The following is a 15,356-nucleotide window of genomic DNA, read 5'->3' as shown; positions in this document are numbered from 1 at the left end:
TTGCGACTCGAAGGCGGCACTGCAGTCTCTACAATCAGCCTTACGGCGTGGACCACACGAGCAGCTGGTACTAGAGATAGCAGAGGCTATACACCACCTGACTGAGAAAGGGCACCAAGTTACATTTCAGTGGTTGCCCAGTCACTGCGGAATCATCAGCAATGAACGGGCTGATCAAGCTGCCCGCTCAGCCCACACAGAAGATCATAAACTGCGACTACCACTTTCTAGGACGGATGCTGCACGAGAGCTCCGCAGACTTGCTCGCCGGCAAACCACATCGCAATTGAATCAGCCGCACTTCAAGCATGCCCGACTGTAGTCGCTTGACCTACGCTAAGTCTTCAAATCCCGTCGAGGCTTCGCCGAGCAGACCCGACCCTGTTATGTAGGCTGTGGTTGGGCGTTGCATTTACCAACGCGTACGCTTTCCGCATTGGGATGGCCGACACCGCAGCCTGTGGCCTCTGTGGCAAGGAGTAAACTATTCAACATGTTCTTTGTGAGTGCCTAGCGTATAGTAGGCGGCGACTATGCCTTCACAGGGAACTCAACAAATTAGATGATCAGCCTCTGTTGGAGCGGGAAATTCTGCAGTATCGTCAGGATGCGACTTCACAGAAGAGGGCCCTGAAAGCACTGCTGCACTTTCTGCGATTGACCGGCCTTGCTGAACGGTTGTAGCTGGGACGCCCTTCCTGTGTGTTTTTGTTTTTTTTATGAGTGCGCGTGCGTTTTTTTTCTCTATCTAATCCCTCTTTCTTGCCCACACTTCCCCACCCCCAGCGCTGGGTAGCAAACCAGATGCGAATATCCGGTTAACCTCCCGGCCTTTTCTTTCTCACTCTCTCTCTCTCTCTCTTCCCTGGCTTAGCGTGTGCTAATGCAGTTCTCAACTAACGGGTTACCGCACAAATATTTGGGCCTTGGTTATGGTAGCTGAAGCAGGTCACCTATAAAAAAGCATTTGTGCCGAACTCAAATTCCTGATGAAAGAATATTTGTTCTACTAAAACTACGATAAATAGTAGACGTGAATTATTTTCTACTTTTCAGCTACAAACAATAACACTTTTTTTCCAAAATGCGGGTACAAAACATGAGCATTCTGTGACATGTTGTAAGCAAATACAATATTTCCAAATGTTTCCGGGTCATTCTTAAAAGCGATCTGACAAATACATACAAATACACAATGAGGGCTGACTACAGTCTGCCCTCATGGGCCTAAAATAAAAAACTCAAAATAAATGAAACCTGCTGCGCGCTTACGCCGATGTGGAATACGTGGTAACAGACACAAAAAAATGTCGTTAGCAATCCAGCCTGTAATTCAGTGACGTAGACTGCGTGCATCCAATTAGGTAGTCCATCGCGTAATGTGTATAACAGAACTATTGCGCCTAGATTGGAAGCGACGACTTAGAGACTCACTGCACTGTGCTTCTGCGATGCCTTGCAATTTTCATGGTTATTTCTATTTCTTTAAATGAATTATGCCCTTTACGCGGACACCTCTAATTGTTCTGTAACTATTCATCTTGGCTTGTTTTACCCCTGTAATGCCTTTGTACAAGTTTATCACAAACGCTGAAGGGTCCTTTTCAACGAGGCTGGGTTAGCTTTAGCTAATATTTTTGCCGGTCTCAGAAAGTCAAATCTGCTTAATCACAGTAAAGACAGTTCTCCACGTGCTTTTTTATCATACTTGGAATAAACGAGGTAGCTTTGTTCTGTTTTGCCGCATTTCAGGCCCATTGATCGAGGCCACCTTGAGTTTTAACAATACCGCTACCCAAATTGGTCTAGAATAGTGATTATCAGGATGATGAGCTGCCCACATTGTTTTCGCGAGTGCTTTTTAACTGTTCTAAGAACTAAGCTGTTCTTGGTCGAGGTTTTTACGTCCCGGGAGCGTCATTGATTTCAGATCTTACTGTAGTAGTTGTGAATAGTATTAGTGGTCGAAGAAGTCGCGCATATTTGTATTGGGATCCATCCACAGAAAGAGGATAAATCCAACCAGAGATATGTGCTACTCATCTCTCCCCTCCTACTACTCCCTACTCCCACAACTCACCACTGCGCCCACTCTTGCATGCTTCCGCCGCTACTCCCATTTCCTTCAATAACTTTATTCTCTTGTAACGTCATTGCCACTTCATTCATCTTCATTGAAATCCACTGCGCGCCACCTACTACCTTTCTTTTTCACCTTCATTCGATAACAACGGCAACTAATGTGGAGTGGGCATATCTCAAGTCATACAGTAAAATTTTGCATTCCTTTGCAGTGCCTAAACCAGACGCTCATTCTATGCCAGAACGGATCCCAGGCTACGGTGAGTATTTGTATTTGTTTATATCATCATTGTGTACTGTCTTACTCTGTTATCCCCTCCATTTTCTGTGTGGAGGTGCGAGTGACCCAATGTGACATTAATATTGTAAAATGCAATATATGGGCATCCTAAGTTTCAACATGGCAAAAATATTGGAGGCCATAACACGCTGATAATGTGTTTACCGGAAGCCACTCAAAACACGGAATGGTACCAGTAATTTGATGAAGAAAGCGCGCACTAACATTTCATCACGCTAGTCTATCCGAACTTTATTCCCCCCCCCCTTCCCCACGTATATCTCAAACTGAGAAGCTATGAATAACTTTGCAGTGAATAAACCCGAAGCTCGCCTTACCAATACGGGTTAATATTGTCACGTTACTCTCGACAAACTTGATAAAAAATGGGCTCGTTTAGTCGACTACTCAAGCAGCGGCTCAGAGAGATCGTCTTTGTCTTCTTTCACTCTTCGATCTCACCCAAGCAAACCATGTGGCAATAGTCCCCCCCTTTGAAAGCATCGACTCGATGCTCGTAAATAAAAAAAAATGAAGGTATACACACGCAGATATAGAGAACCAAAAGAGGGAGAGTGCCACTACTCGCAGCGCAAATGAGGAAGTTTCGCCAACGCTTCCGCCAAGCGCAAAAAGAAAGGGCATAAAAACACAGGAGAACACAAACAGCAGCAGCAACGCAATGTCACGGCATGTCGTAGCACGTGAAACCACAGGGGCTACTGTGTGAAGTAGGGCTTCAGCCGAACGACATGCACGGTTTCGGGCCGAAGCTGTCGACGAGAAGACGCTGCGCCGTCCGGAAATACCTCGTAGGTAAGATCTGTGATTCGTCTAAGAACCTTGTACGGTCCAAAATAATGGCTTAGGAGTTTTTCGGATAAGCCTGGTCGCCGGACAGGGATCCACACCCACACTCGGTCCCCAGGGTGGTAGGTGACATTTCGATGGCGGAGGTTGTAACGTCGTGCGTCTGTATCTTGTTGGTGACTGGTGTTTATGCGAGCTAGCTGACGAGCTTCTTCAGCGTATTGAGTGTATTGCTCAGCATCTTGAGCAAGTTCATTGCTTTGGTCGCACGGAAGCATAGCATCGAGCATGGTTCGCACGTTGCGTCCGTAAACAAGTCGGAAAGGCGGAAATCGCGTTGTTTCTTACGTTGCCCTATTATAAGCAAACGTGATGTATGGAAGAATCTCGTCCCAGGTTTTATGTTGTACGTCCACGTACATTGACAGCATGTCCGCTATGGTCTTGTTAAGCCTCTCTGTCAGTCCATTGGATTGCGGATGATAAGCCGTTGTTTTTCGATGACTTGTGCAGCTCAGTTTAAAAATGTCCTCCATCATTCGTGCTGTAAACGACGTCCCTCTGTCCGTAATCACGCATGACGGGGCACCATGCCGTAGGACGATTTGGTGCACGAAGAACTGCGCGACTTCAGAGGCGGTGCCACGGAGTAACGCTTTTGTTTCAGCATAACGCGTAAGATAATCTGTCGCAACTATAATCCATTTGTTCTCAGAGGACGACAAAGGGAAGGGCCCGAGAAGGTCCATTCCCACGAGGTCAAACGGTGTCCGTGGTGGTGCGATCGGCTGGAGCAGGCCCGCGGGTCTCACAGGCGGAGTCTTGCGGCACTGGCACTCACGGCATCCTTTCACATATCGATGTACACTAGTTGATAGTCGCGGCCAGTAATACTGTTGGCGTACTCGGGCGAGAGTTCGCGAATAGCCCAAATGTCCTGACGTGGGCTCGTCGTGGCACGCCAGGAGGGTTTCATCACGCATGTCGGTAGGAACAACGAGTAGGAAGGCTTTGTCGCTACCACGGGCGTTTTTCTTGTAAAGTATGCCTCTTCTTAGACAAAAAGAGGACAGTTCGCGAGCAATGTGTTGAGGGACCTGAGAGTTGCGGCCTTCCAGGGAATCAATGACTGGGCGTAATTCATCGTCTGCCCGCTGCTTTGACATAAATTCGGAGTCACTAACTGCTCCGAGAAAGGCATCTTCATCTTCGGAGCCCCTGACAGCGTTCCCCACAGGTGCTCGAGAAAGCGCGTCGGCGTCTTCGTGTTTGCGCCCTGACCTGTACACAATCGTAATGTCAAACTCCTGCAAACGCAAACTTCACCGTGCGAGACGACCGGATGGATCTCTGAGATTTGCCAGCCAGCAGAGCGAGTGGTGGTCAGTCACCACTTTGAAGGGACGACTGTAGAGGTAAGGCCGAAATTGGGTCGTCGCCCACACGACTGCGAGGCATTCTTTTTCTGACGTAGAATAGCTGGTCTCAGCTCGAGAAAGAGTACGACGGACGTAAGCTATCACATGCTCAACGCCGCCGTGTCGTTGTACAAGGACAGCGCCAAGTCCGACGTTGCTGGCATCTGTATGAATTCCTGTAGCAGCGTCCTCATCAAAATGGGCAAGAACAGGGGCTGTTTGCATTCTCTGTCGTAACTCTGTGAACGCTGTATCTTGTTCTGCGCCCCAAGTAAAGGGTACGTCATCTCGGGTGAGTCGCGTAAGAGGTTCAGCTATCTTAGAGAAGTTAGCGATAAATCGGCGATAATACGCGCACAAGCCGAGGAAACGGCGTACTGCTCTTTTATCTGATGGGACAGGGAAGGCGGCGACAGCAGCAGTTTTGTCTGGATCAGGTCGCACTCCATCTGCACTAATGACATGTCCCAGAAATTTCAGCTCTTCATAGCCGAAATGGCATTTTTGGGGTTTCAGCGTAAGTTCAGCTGTGCGAATGGCTTTCAGAACCTTTCTCAGACGCTTAAGATGTTCTTCAAAGCTCTCGGAAAAGATGACCACATAATCGAGGTAGACAATGCAGCTTTGCCACTTCAAGCCAGCGAGAACTGTGTCCATCATCCTCTGAAAAGTGGCTGGTGCAGAACAGAGGCCGAAGGGAAGAACTCGGAATTCGTAAAGTCCGTCTGGAGTCACAAAAGCGGTTTTTTCTCGGTCTCGTTCATCCACTTCAATTTCCAATAGCCACTCTTTAGATCGATGGACGAAAAATACTTCGCACGTCGTAACCTGTCGAGGGAGTCGTTTACTCGTGGAAGTGGGTAGACGTCCTTTTTTGTGACGCTATTAAGCTTCCTGTAGTCAATACAGAATCGCAGCGTTCCGTCTTTTTTCTTTACTAGAATGACTGGTGAGGACCAAGCGCTGCTGGATGGTTGAATAATCCCGTCATAGAGCAACTCTTTTACTTGTGTCTGAATAGCCTCGCGTTCTTTTGCAGAAACGCAATAAGGCTGCTGCCGGATGGGGCGGACGTCATCGTCGGTAATAATTCGATGCTTCGTGAGGTGTGTTTGACGGACTTTAGAAGAAGAGGCGAAGCAAGATCTAAACTCCCTTAAAAGGTCGTGAAGTGCAGCCTTTCTCTCGTCTGACAGGGTCGAATTAATGTCGATGTGGTCTAGAAATTCTTTATCCTCATGCGTTTCCTCGGACGCGAAGCACTCCGTGACGTCGGCAACAGGTTCTCCATAATCTAGGGTGGTTCCACGGAAAAGATGCCGGTGCTCGTAATTGAAGTTCGTAGCTAGTATCGTTGACTGTCCGTTACGGACGCGCACAACACTTCGGGCGGCGCATACACCTTGGAGCAGCAGAAGTGATAAGTTGCTTTTAGCCACCACGTCGCCGTCTTGGAAGTCTTCACAAGTGACTTCGATGGGAACAGTTCTCGAGGTGGCAGCGTCACACTGTCATCAGCAACACGCAGCGCAAGTCTACGGCAGTTATCAGCGTCTCGATGTGTTGCGCCTTGAGTCGAGAAGGTCACGATGCGCTCACGGAGATTTATGATGGCACCGTATTCCCGAAGGAAGTCCATGCCGATAATCAGCTGACGCGAACAGTCAGGAAGAACGAGGCAGCTGAGCACAAACGTTGACGCACGAATTTTCACTCTTGCGGTACAGCGACCCAGCGGTGTTACAACGTGTCCTCCAGCTGTTCGAATTCGCGTTCCATTCCACGGCGTGATCACTTTCCTGAGATCTTTCGCTAGCCTCCCGCTGATGATCGAATAGTCTGCACCAGTGTCTACCAATGCACTGACCTGAAGACCGTCAACCAGCACAGGTATGTCAAGCGACACGCGGTCACTAGGTTCAGATGCGGATGTCGGCGCTTCTTCGGCACCGCGATTATTGTCTGACGAAATGCCTTCGGCGTTGCGTGCAAGCATCGATGGGAGGTCTTCCGCACTTTGAGTCCCAGCGACCTTGCCCCCGAAGGCCGCTGCCTTCAGTTTTCCCGACGAGGGCTCGGGGAGCGTTCCCGTGCCGTCACCCCAAAACGTGGCCCAGTGGCCACGGGTCTCCTCGGAGATGGTGACCGCGATTGCCGTCGTGTAAAGGGTGCACGCTGTTGCGCGAGCTATTCTTCGATATCCCTTGGCCTTTGACCAATTCGGGGACGAGGGGAATTGACGGAAAATCCGCGCAGTCCAAGTTGCCGGTATGGGCATTCGCGGTAAATGTGACCAGCCTCACCGCAATGATAGCAGAGGGGTCGTCTGTCTGGCGTACGCCAGAGATCAGACTTGCGCGTCGGTGTACGGCGACTATCGATGTCCAAATCAGCGTGCGCTGACTGAATCGCGACTGACGGCATCATTGTCTAGATCGGGACGTATGGCATTGTCTGGATCGGGACGTGCAGCACTGTCTGGATCGGGACGTGCGGCACTGGCTGGATCGGGACTCCTTGACCCGAAAAGGAGTGGCAGATCGCAAGGCTTCCACGTACGTACGACGACGACTGTCAGTAGACACAGGAGCCGTTTCCAGATCAACTGACGTGGGCGGAAAACGATGGGCGTGCAGCACCTGCTGGACCTCGTCGCGGATGACACTGGTGATAGAACCAACATCGATTTGCCTTGTCCCGTACATCTTTTCCATTTCTTCCCAGACGACAGATCGAATGATCTCGCGAATCCATTCGGGGCTCTTGCTCACAGGGGTGGCGAAAATTTCGGGAGTTGAGGCAGCATTCACATGACGGTCAAACTGGGCAGACCGTTGGTGCAGTACTCGCTCCATTGTTGCCGCTTCAGTAAGGAACTCAGCAACACTTTTGGGGGGACTACGCACCAAACCAGCAAAAAGTTGTTCCTTCACACCACGCATGAGGTGGCGCAACTTTTTTTTTCTGCCATAGCAGAATCCGCTCGCTTGAAAAGCCGTGTCATGTCCTCGACGTACATCGAGACGGTCTCGTTGGGCATCTGGATGCGTGATTGAAGTGCACGCTCCGCCCGTTCGCGGCGGTCGGGACTCCTGTATGTCTCCAGGAGGCGACGCTGGAACTCGCGCCAAGGTGTCTGAACATCATCCCTGTTCAAAAACCACGTCTTGGCACCGTCGTTTAGGCACGTGTACACGTTCCGGAGCTTCGCGGCGTCATCCCAGTAATTGATCGCTGCGACACGTTCGAACTCACTCAGCCAGTCGTCAACATCTTCATGCTGCTCTCGGTGAAAGGGGCTAGGCATGAGCGGGTTCTGGACGGTGCAGTAGATCGGCGTGGAAGGTGTCGGAGCTTGCATGGAATCTTGTATCGAAGTCATAGTCGCTGCGTCAGTGGTTGGTGTCTCAGGCGGTAGGCCTCGTTGGCGGCGGCTTACTCTATGAACAGGAGTGTCCACGGGTGCAGGGCTTGTGTTCCGGCTGCTGGACGGGGTCTTGGGCATCGGGTGGATTGCGAGACGCTGTACCCAGGAACTCCACCAGTCTTGTCACGTTACTCTCGACAAACTTGATAAAAAATGGGCTCGTTTAGTCGACTACTCAAGCAGCGGCTCAGAGAGATCGTCTTTGTCTTCTTTCACTCTTCGATCTCACCCAAGCAAACCATGTGGCAATATCTAGATTCTGATACGTTTGCGCAATAATGAACTGACAAGGTAACCTACTCATTAGTTCAGGAAACTTCGCATACTTTAACTTCATCGCGACCTTTTCATAGGCGCCAAATTCCAATGAGTATTCTCCCTAAGTCTTTTTTTTTCAAGAAGCTTCAGAAAATAGACTGTTTCACTGCAGGGGCGAAGTATAGAATTCGACATAAGCAAAAGCGGCGTTAGCCGCTAACTTGTTTTGATTGCGACTTGGCATAACTCAGCAGAGCATTGGGTTAAGGCACCGTTACCTTGGTAGCGAGTGAACTAGATAGTGCTCTGTCTTACGTTTTAACGCATATTGAGAGGTCAGAGCCCAGCGTGTGTAGATGACAAAGACATCTGGTAATCTCTCTTAAGACAAGGCGTGAGCAAGCTCGCTCTACTAATGAAAAAGCTCACAGAGTTCAGTATGCATTTGCATATTACGACTCGAAGAAAAAAAAGGTATTTTTTATTTCCTCTCAACCGACTTACTGATGCCACCCTGCCACCCATCATGAGGTTTCTGCCCCTAAGGTGATTTTGCACTGCCTCAAGGATTGTAGTCACCTCACCTAGTTTCGCATTACGTCCATGATCAGACCACCTTTGACGAAGCTATGTCGCGATGTGATAACGTCATCGTGTGACGTTACGTCTCCTGATTTCAGTGTGCAGTCCTGATCACTTCATTAAGAAGTTACTGGTTTTGCCGATCTGGGACGGCTTCATCACGTGATAGTAATTTTTGCATTACTCGGTCCCACGACGCGACATGCGATCGGTAAAATATCCTATTTGATGAGGCATCGAAATGCCTAACCAGAAGCACCTCTTTCAAGTCGACATCGCGTGGAATTTTTACGCGGCTCCGCGCCCTCTTTCTATCAGGAGAGTGGGCGCGCAGCTTTGCGTATCAACGCTCTTTCTGTCTCTCGCTAGGAAGTGGCACCGGCTCAGAAACCCCTGCGTTGACGCGCTGCTCCGGACGCGTTGGGCCCAGCCATGCGCATTTTGGCGTCCTGGCGCTTTTTGAGCATGGCCAGAAAACGCTGCCGATCGGTAGTAGAGGCTACCAAGAACACGCGAGCCGAATAATATTGCGCAGCATGTGGCCTAGAATTCAAAGTAAAGTACCAGACAGCTAAAAATTGCTTTCTCTTTTCTCGACAAATCACGTAATATGCCCGAAAATCAAGCCTAGCAAACCTATTTATCAGCCATTGGCTAATTTGAACATGGCGCGCTCACTTGTTACAGCGATCGCCGCGGGAGGCTGCCAATGCATGCGCGCACGTTCACACAGAAAAAGCTGCGCATTCGCAGAAAAAAAAGGAATAAACTGCTCAAGGTCACGCGGCGCGCATGATTTTTTTCATTTGCTGCTTCCATTCCTCCCAGCTTAACTTTTCGTGCTTTCGTCGGGACGAGAGAAGAGAGAATGCAATCAGCTTGCGACAAACCTTCACAACTCCACTCACACTGGACGGAATCTTAAAAACTTGCGGCGTTCAATTCATGAGGCAATAGGCCCTTCCAGTAAATGCATTGAATGGTTACTTGAAAAACTGTTTCAAGGACTCTTCAATATATTCGCAATAATTGTGCTGCTGTCGCCATCGTAATGCAGCTTCCTCACTAGCGGGATACCCACATGGCCCTTTCGCGCGACAATAGAAGACGACCGTGCTTCCTCTACGCTCGAAGCGCGATGGTCGGCTGGAATTGCACGCTTTCTATCTCACATGAAACATACGACGCACGGTGCGATAATATGAGCCGTCTACTTTATACAGAATGTCATGATGATGGTAAAAAGGGTGTTACAGTGTCACTATAACCGTATATCGCTTCCAACCGTGTGCGATGGAAAACTTTCAAAATGTACTTAGTCAGGCCGAGCTGCACCAGTCCTTGGAACAGGTCCCACCCAATGCAAAGCTACCAAAGCATTGCAAAAACTTACACTACAATTCTTTGATAGTACAGTGCTGCTCAGTAAAGCGATGGTGCCGCTATACAAGAAACTTCATGCTACAAACACAATGCACCGTACTTTGTTTGCGAATGTGCAATATAAATTTTAGGCAAAGTATTCTGCAGAATTCACAATAATTCATAAGGTATTATGATTTATTCTCAAACAGACACACTATTCTACTGTTCTTGGTCAGCTACCACTTTTTACTGAATGGTTCGTCTTTTTGTTTGTTTGTTTTTCAGGATCAACTGCTTCTCAATACGATCAACACCATAACGGTAACCGTGCTCAGCTCAATTTCACCTAGAGCATATCTCTTCAGGACTACCCTAAGCGTGATTCTCTAATCCTGGTAATGCAAAGCATGGCCACTGCGAAGAGTGTAAAAGATTTGTTCCAGCAATCTTATAAAGTTTAAGTTTCCACTTAGCCGTTTATGCACCAGGGTGACACGCTCACAGAATAAAAACCTCTCAGCCAGAGACTGGCCCTATTTGTATAAAAATGATCGTAATGAGCCGCAAAACAAATGCTTCACAGTACATTTACTTTTCCTTTTATAGAAGAAAAATCAACATGTGCTACTTTAGTTTCTTTCGCGATATTGTAGTTTGGATGTTCTTTTATGCTTTTGAAGGAAATATTCGGCGATGTATTTCACAGAAGATGGCAATTAATATGGTAGACCCACGGCAAAGCCATTTAATTCCCACTACCTGGTCTAAGCTTATTTTAGCGTCTTGTATTTCCTGAATATTTATTATGAGCGTCAACCACAGTGGTGCACGCTCTGATGCCACAAACAAAAAAACTTCAGCAAATTTGTTCGTTATACCTATGGTAAAGATTTCTGTCCAATTCTGTTCGCGAGTTTTAGGTGCAAAGTGCCGTGTGTAAAAAATAGTTAGAATGGGATATCATGTGCTGCTTTAACCTCTCGTACACCGCAGTGCCTCTTGACGTCCGCAATAACGACCAACCCTGGAACATCCATGAACGGCCTTGTGTGCCTCGTCGCTCGAATGCTTGAGCCTATTCCTGGAATCAACTTGTTTGCAGGTTTCTTGCGGCTCTTATTCAGGTGTAAGTGTGTGTTTATCGCCACGTAAGCTTTTTCTATCAGAAGTAATGAAGCTCTCATGCTGGCGTATTGATAGTATGGAAGTAGCTGAGGCAGTTCTCATAAACGTTGTATGCTACGGAGTTAACACGAAGGTGCTACAGCTAACAGTGCATAGCTGGTTCGGTCATTTTAAATATGGAGAGATGTTATGTCATGGCATGCTGAGAGATCATCATCAAAGAAAATTGGTTAGAAATCGACCACCAAAATTTCTAAGATGAAGAGCAGGAAAATTCTCTACACCAAAGATAGGCACACAGCACGGATAGGAAGTAGAATCAATTTGCAACTGGCTTGATCGGGAATGAAGGACGCAATGAATGATTATCACGGATGTCGAAGAACTCTACGGGGCCTGGTGGGCTCATTTATTCTCAGCTTTAGTTGCGTTTATCGCCCCTGTTTCCGAGCTTATTCCGCCTGCAGAACATAGGACGCGTGGGTAATGCCATCGAGTTGGACTTATAGGGACATAACGGTGACGGTACTAATTTGTTGAAAGTGTGCATCTAACTGTTACCGCAATAAAGAGATGTACTAATTTATCACAACACAATTTGAAACAAAAAGAGTTCTATATTTTATACCAAGGGCATTTCCAGAATGAGCCCCATTGCAACGTCGCCACCTCATTGGCCTTTTTTACTTAGTTGTCTTATTTTATTCTAGTCTGCTAAGAATTTATTATCCAAAATAATGGTTTATGATCATGAATTTATGCCAGTTTCATCGATGTAAGTTTTGTATTAGGTGAAGAAATGTACAAGCGCTAGTTTCTTTCTTCATACTTTCTGTTGGTGGCGCCGTGTCCTGAGTAAAGTATAGTAAATAGATATGTGCGAATAGCGCTTGAATCATATGCATTTCTTCTTTATATTGGCAAACATTTACAGCAGATTATTACAGGCAGAGATTTTCACAATGAAATGAATACTACCAGACAGGCATCAAATACGATTTTAGGAGGAGACCGGAAAATACGCTGGCGCAAGATTAAAGTGCTTGCCCAAGGGCAACGTAAATAATAAATGTGCGCAATTGAACAGAGTTCACGCGTTGTTCAAGAGGGGGACACACAAGCAGGCAGGAAACCGTAATAACCCGTGACTCTAGTTGTTTATGTAAATACTAATGATAGTAGAAACAGTCTCTTTTACTTTTATTTCCCTACGTGCACTCGAATGTAAGTACTGGCAATCAGAAAAAACTCTTTTTTTGCAGGTCCATAAAAAAATGTTCTTGAAGACCCGAAGCGTGATGTTCTCTTGAAGACATCGGTGGATATACGCAAATAATAAATTCATTTTAGCATTTGCTGGATCTACTTCAGAAAGTGCATCTTATAATAATGTACAATCGGCTGGGGTTAGGTTACCTTATTTTCAAAATAAATTTTACTAAATAAATTGGTCTGGACAAATTTATTGCGTTAGTATTCTCCTTGCTCTCAGAGTGATCATGGAAGTTACATTGCAATTGTTGATTTCTTTTTATTCTAACAATATGCGGACAGATATATAAATAACCAAAAATCTAATGGCAAAATTGTTTATTTTTAAATACTTGCGTGGGGAGAACATGCCCTATGAGTCAAGTAAAGACACCAGGGCAAAGACAGATAGGTGAGGGGTTCTTCAGTTGACTGTAGTGACAAAAAAAAATATTACATAAAAAATGCTCTATTTTCTTCTGTTACGACCGGCCGCCGCTGTGGCGCACAAAAGATAGAGATATATGGCAACCATATATTCGCCCTTGCGGCTAAACTACGGCTTTTTTTTCTCTTTACAATGCGTCAACGAGGGCTGCTGTACTCAAGATGGCGTTGTTGTACTTTGTGTACACGTGCCTGCCTTATCGATGCAAGACATCCTTACCCGTCAGACAAGGGGTGTGTTCCAATACTCACCGTAGAATGCTAAATATACAGCTAAATAGACGGCGGTCATCTGAAATGTCATTCCAATTTTCACGTAGCTGGTAAAATAGGCAACTCCGAGAAGACCGCATCGTAGAGAAATATGATGCAGGCTACTTTGCTGTCTAAACACGTTGGTGGCTCAGCGAATTGATCAGATAGATCGGATCTTGTCGGAATGGTCGTCTGCACGCAAACAGACGCTTTCCTAATCACTCCATGTGAGTAATGTTTATTTCTTTTCGATTCCAACATGAAATAGGCCAGAAAATACAACCGTTATGTTTGTTCATTTTAGCTTTTTCATTTTGGCTTGAGGTGGCGCATCGTCGCGTAAAAGCCATCCATACGTGTTCCAATTTTCGGACAGCATGGGCTCCGTGCTGTCTTTTAAGCAGTCTGCGTAGACTGTCTACGTGCTGTCTAAGAATTGAAACACAGCCATGATATGAAAGGTGGACGATGACTGAAAGAACAAGAAGGCTTGGCGAAGCAGATAAGCCTCGACAATTCCGCATTAGCGTTTCTGGGGACGCGCACATCTACCTGCTCTCAAATTTCTAAGCGAAACACCGGGTGAATTTCCCGATTACACATACACGGACACAAATCTCTCGAGAAACATCCTTAAGACTACCAAAGTAATCAATTATTGGCAGCAAAGGATAGTGCTTTCAAGATTTCGAGGCCTTCAGGCTTCCTTTATGCTCCGTAAAACACTTTCACGACACTATACTGTAATTTGAAAAAAATACGTAAAAACACTAGGAAGGCGCTATAATTTTTCATGGGAAGCAATATTTCTTGTTTATTAGCATACACGCATGCATGCGCTAAATAATAAATACAAAGCACTTTTTTGCGAACTTTGGCGACGTTGAGTCTATCTATCTATCTATCTATCTATCTATCTATCTATCTATCTATCTATCTATCTATCTATCTATCTATCTATCTATCTATCTATCTATCTATCTATCTATCTATCTATCTATCTACCTATCTACCTATCTATCTATCTATCTATCTATCTATCTATCTATCTATCTATCTATCTATCTATCTATCTATCTATCTATCTATCTATCTATCTATCTATCTATCTATCTATCTATCTATCTATCTATCTATCTATCTATCTATCTATCTATCTATCTATCTATCTATCTATCTATCTATCTATCTATCTATCCATCTATCTATCTATCTATCTATCTATGTATCTATCTATCTATCTATCTCATATCTATCGATCTATCTATATATCTCATATCTATCCATCTATCTAGCCACCTATGACTTTTAGTTCTCCTGGCCGTATCGATAATAGTATCTATACTGAAATCGGTTTTGCAGAATATGACTGTATGACGAGCATAAATTACTAATTATAACATGAAAATCATTACATGTAAGTCACGAATGTCATGATTTAGGGTTTGTGTTTTTGCTGCAGTTGTGGTGGTTTCGTTCGTAGGACATATTGTAAAGCTGGTATGGAAGGTCATGAATGTATGGCTAACATAAGTGACAGACCCTAACATAGAAATTATGACATGCATGTCATGTAAGTTCTGACTATATGCTTGGTGTGCTCGCAGTCCTTTCGCTAGCTTGACATATACCAAATTTGGTTGTACGGGAAATGAACGGATGTTGAAGGTTTATCACTGGTGCAAATATGATGTTAGAGGCATTATATATAGACACTAATAAACTAGGTTTAGGGCACCAAATATAGGCAGGCAAAACACGGTTTTACACAGTAAACTTTCAAAAACTCAAAATTTTGAAGAAATATATGTGAGATCTGTCTATACGACAAAATAGCAAACATAAATGTTTCAGTTTATGATGGTACAATGGCGGTAATAGTTTAGCAGACTCATATTGCTTTCAAGCGCAGGGTTTGCAGAATACGGTCCCCTGTTTTAATGTCCAGCATAGTGAGTTAAGTCCCAACCGTCAAATAAACACACTCCTGAATCTCATACTCTTCGGCATTGCTCAGACGGGCCACACTGGAGCCAATAACCCAAAGACCAATTGG

The 15,356-nt window shown here is 45.8% G+C and overlaps 1 protein-coding gene across 1 annotated transcript in view; it reads left to right on the top strand.

Annotated features, from left to right (window-relative positions):
- LOC142767897 (uncharacterized) overlaps window positions 1-12,617 on the top strand; it is a 59,920-nt gene extending 47,303 nt beyond the window's left edge. Inside the window, exons 4-7 of the mRNA XM_075870141.1 lie at window positions 2,295-2,342; window positions 10,508-10,543; window positions 11,216-11,348; window positions 12,610-12,617. Coding sequence (XP_075726256.1) covers window positions 2,295-2,342; window positions 10,508-10,543; window positions 11,216-11,348; window positions 12,610-12,617 — 225 coding nt within the window. The remainder of the gene's footprint in view (window positions 1-2,294; window positions 2,343-10,507; window positions 10,544-11,215; window positions 11,349-12,609) is intronic.
- The last annotated feature ends 2,739 nt before the right edge of the window (window positions 12,618-15,356 follow it).

Source organism: Rhipicephalus microplus, chromosome 7 (genome assembly GCF_043290135.1).
Source record: "Rhipicephalus microplus isolate Deutch F79 chromosome 7, USDA_Rmic, whole genome shotgun sequence".
Lineage (NCBI taxonomy): Eukaryota > Metazoa > Arthropoda > Arachnida > Ixodida > Ixodidae > Rhipicephalus > Rhipicephalus microplus.
The sequence above is the reverse complement of the archived record's forward strand: the minus strand, read 5'-3'. Positions and strand labels throughout refer to the sequence as shown.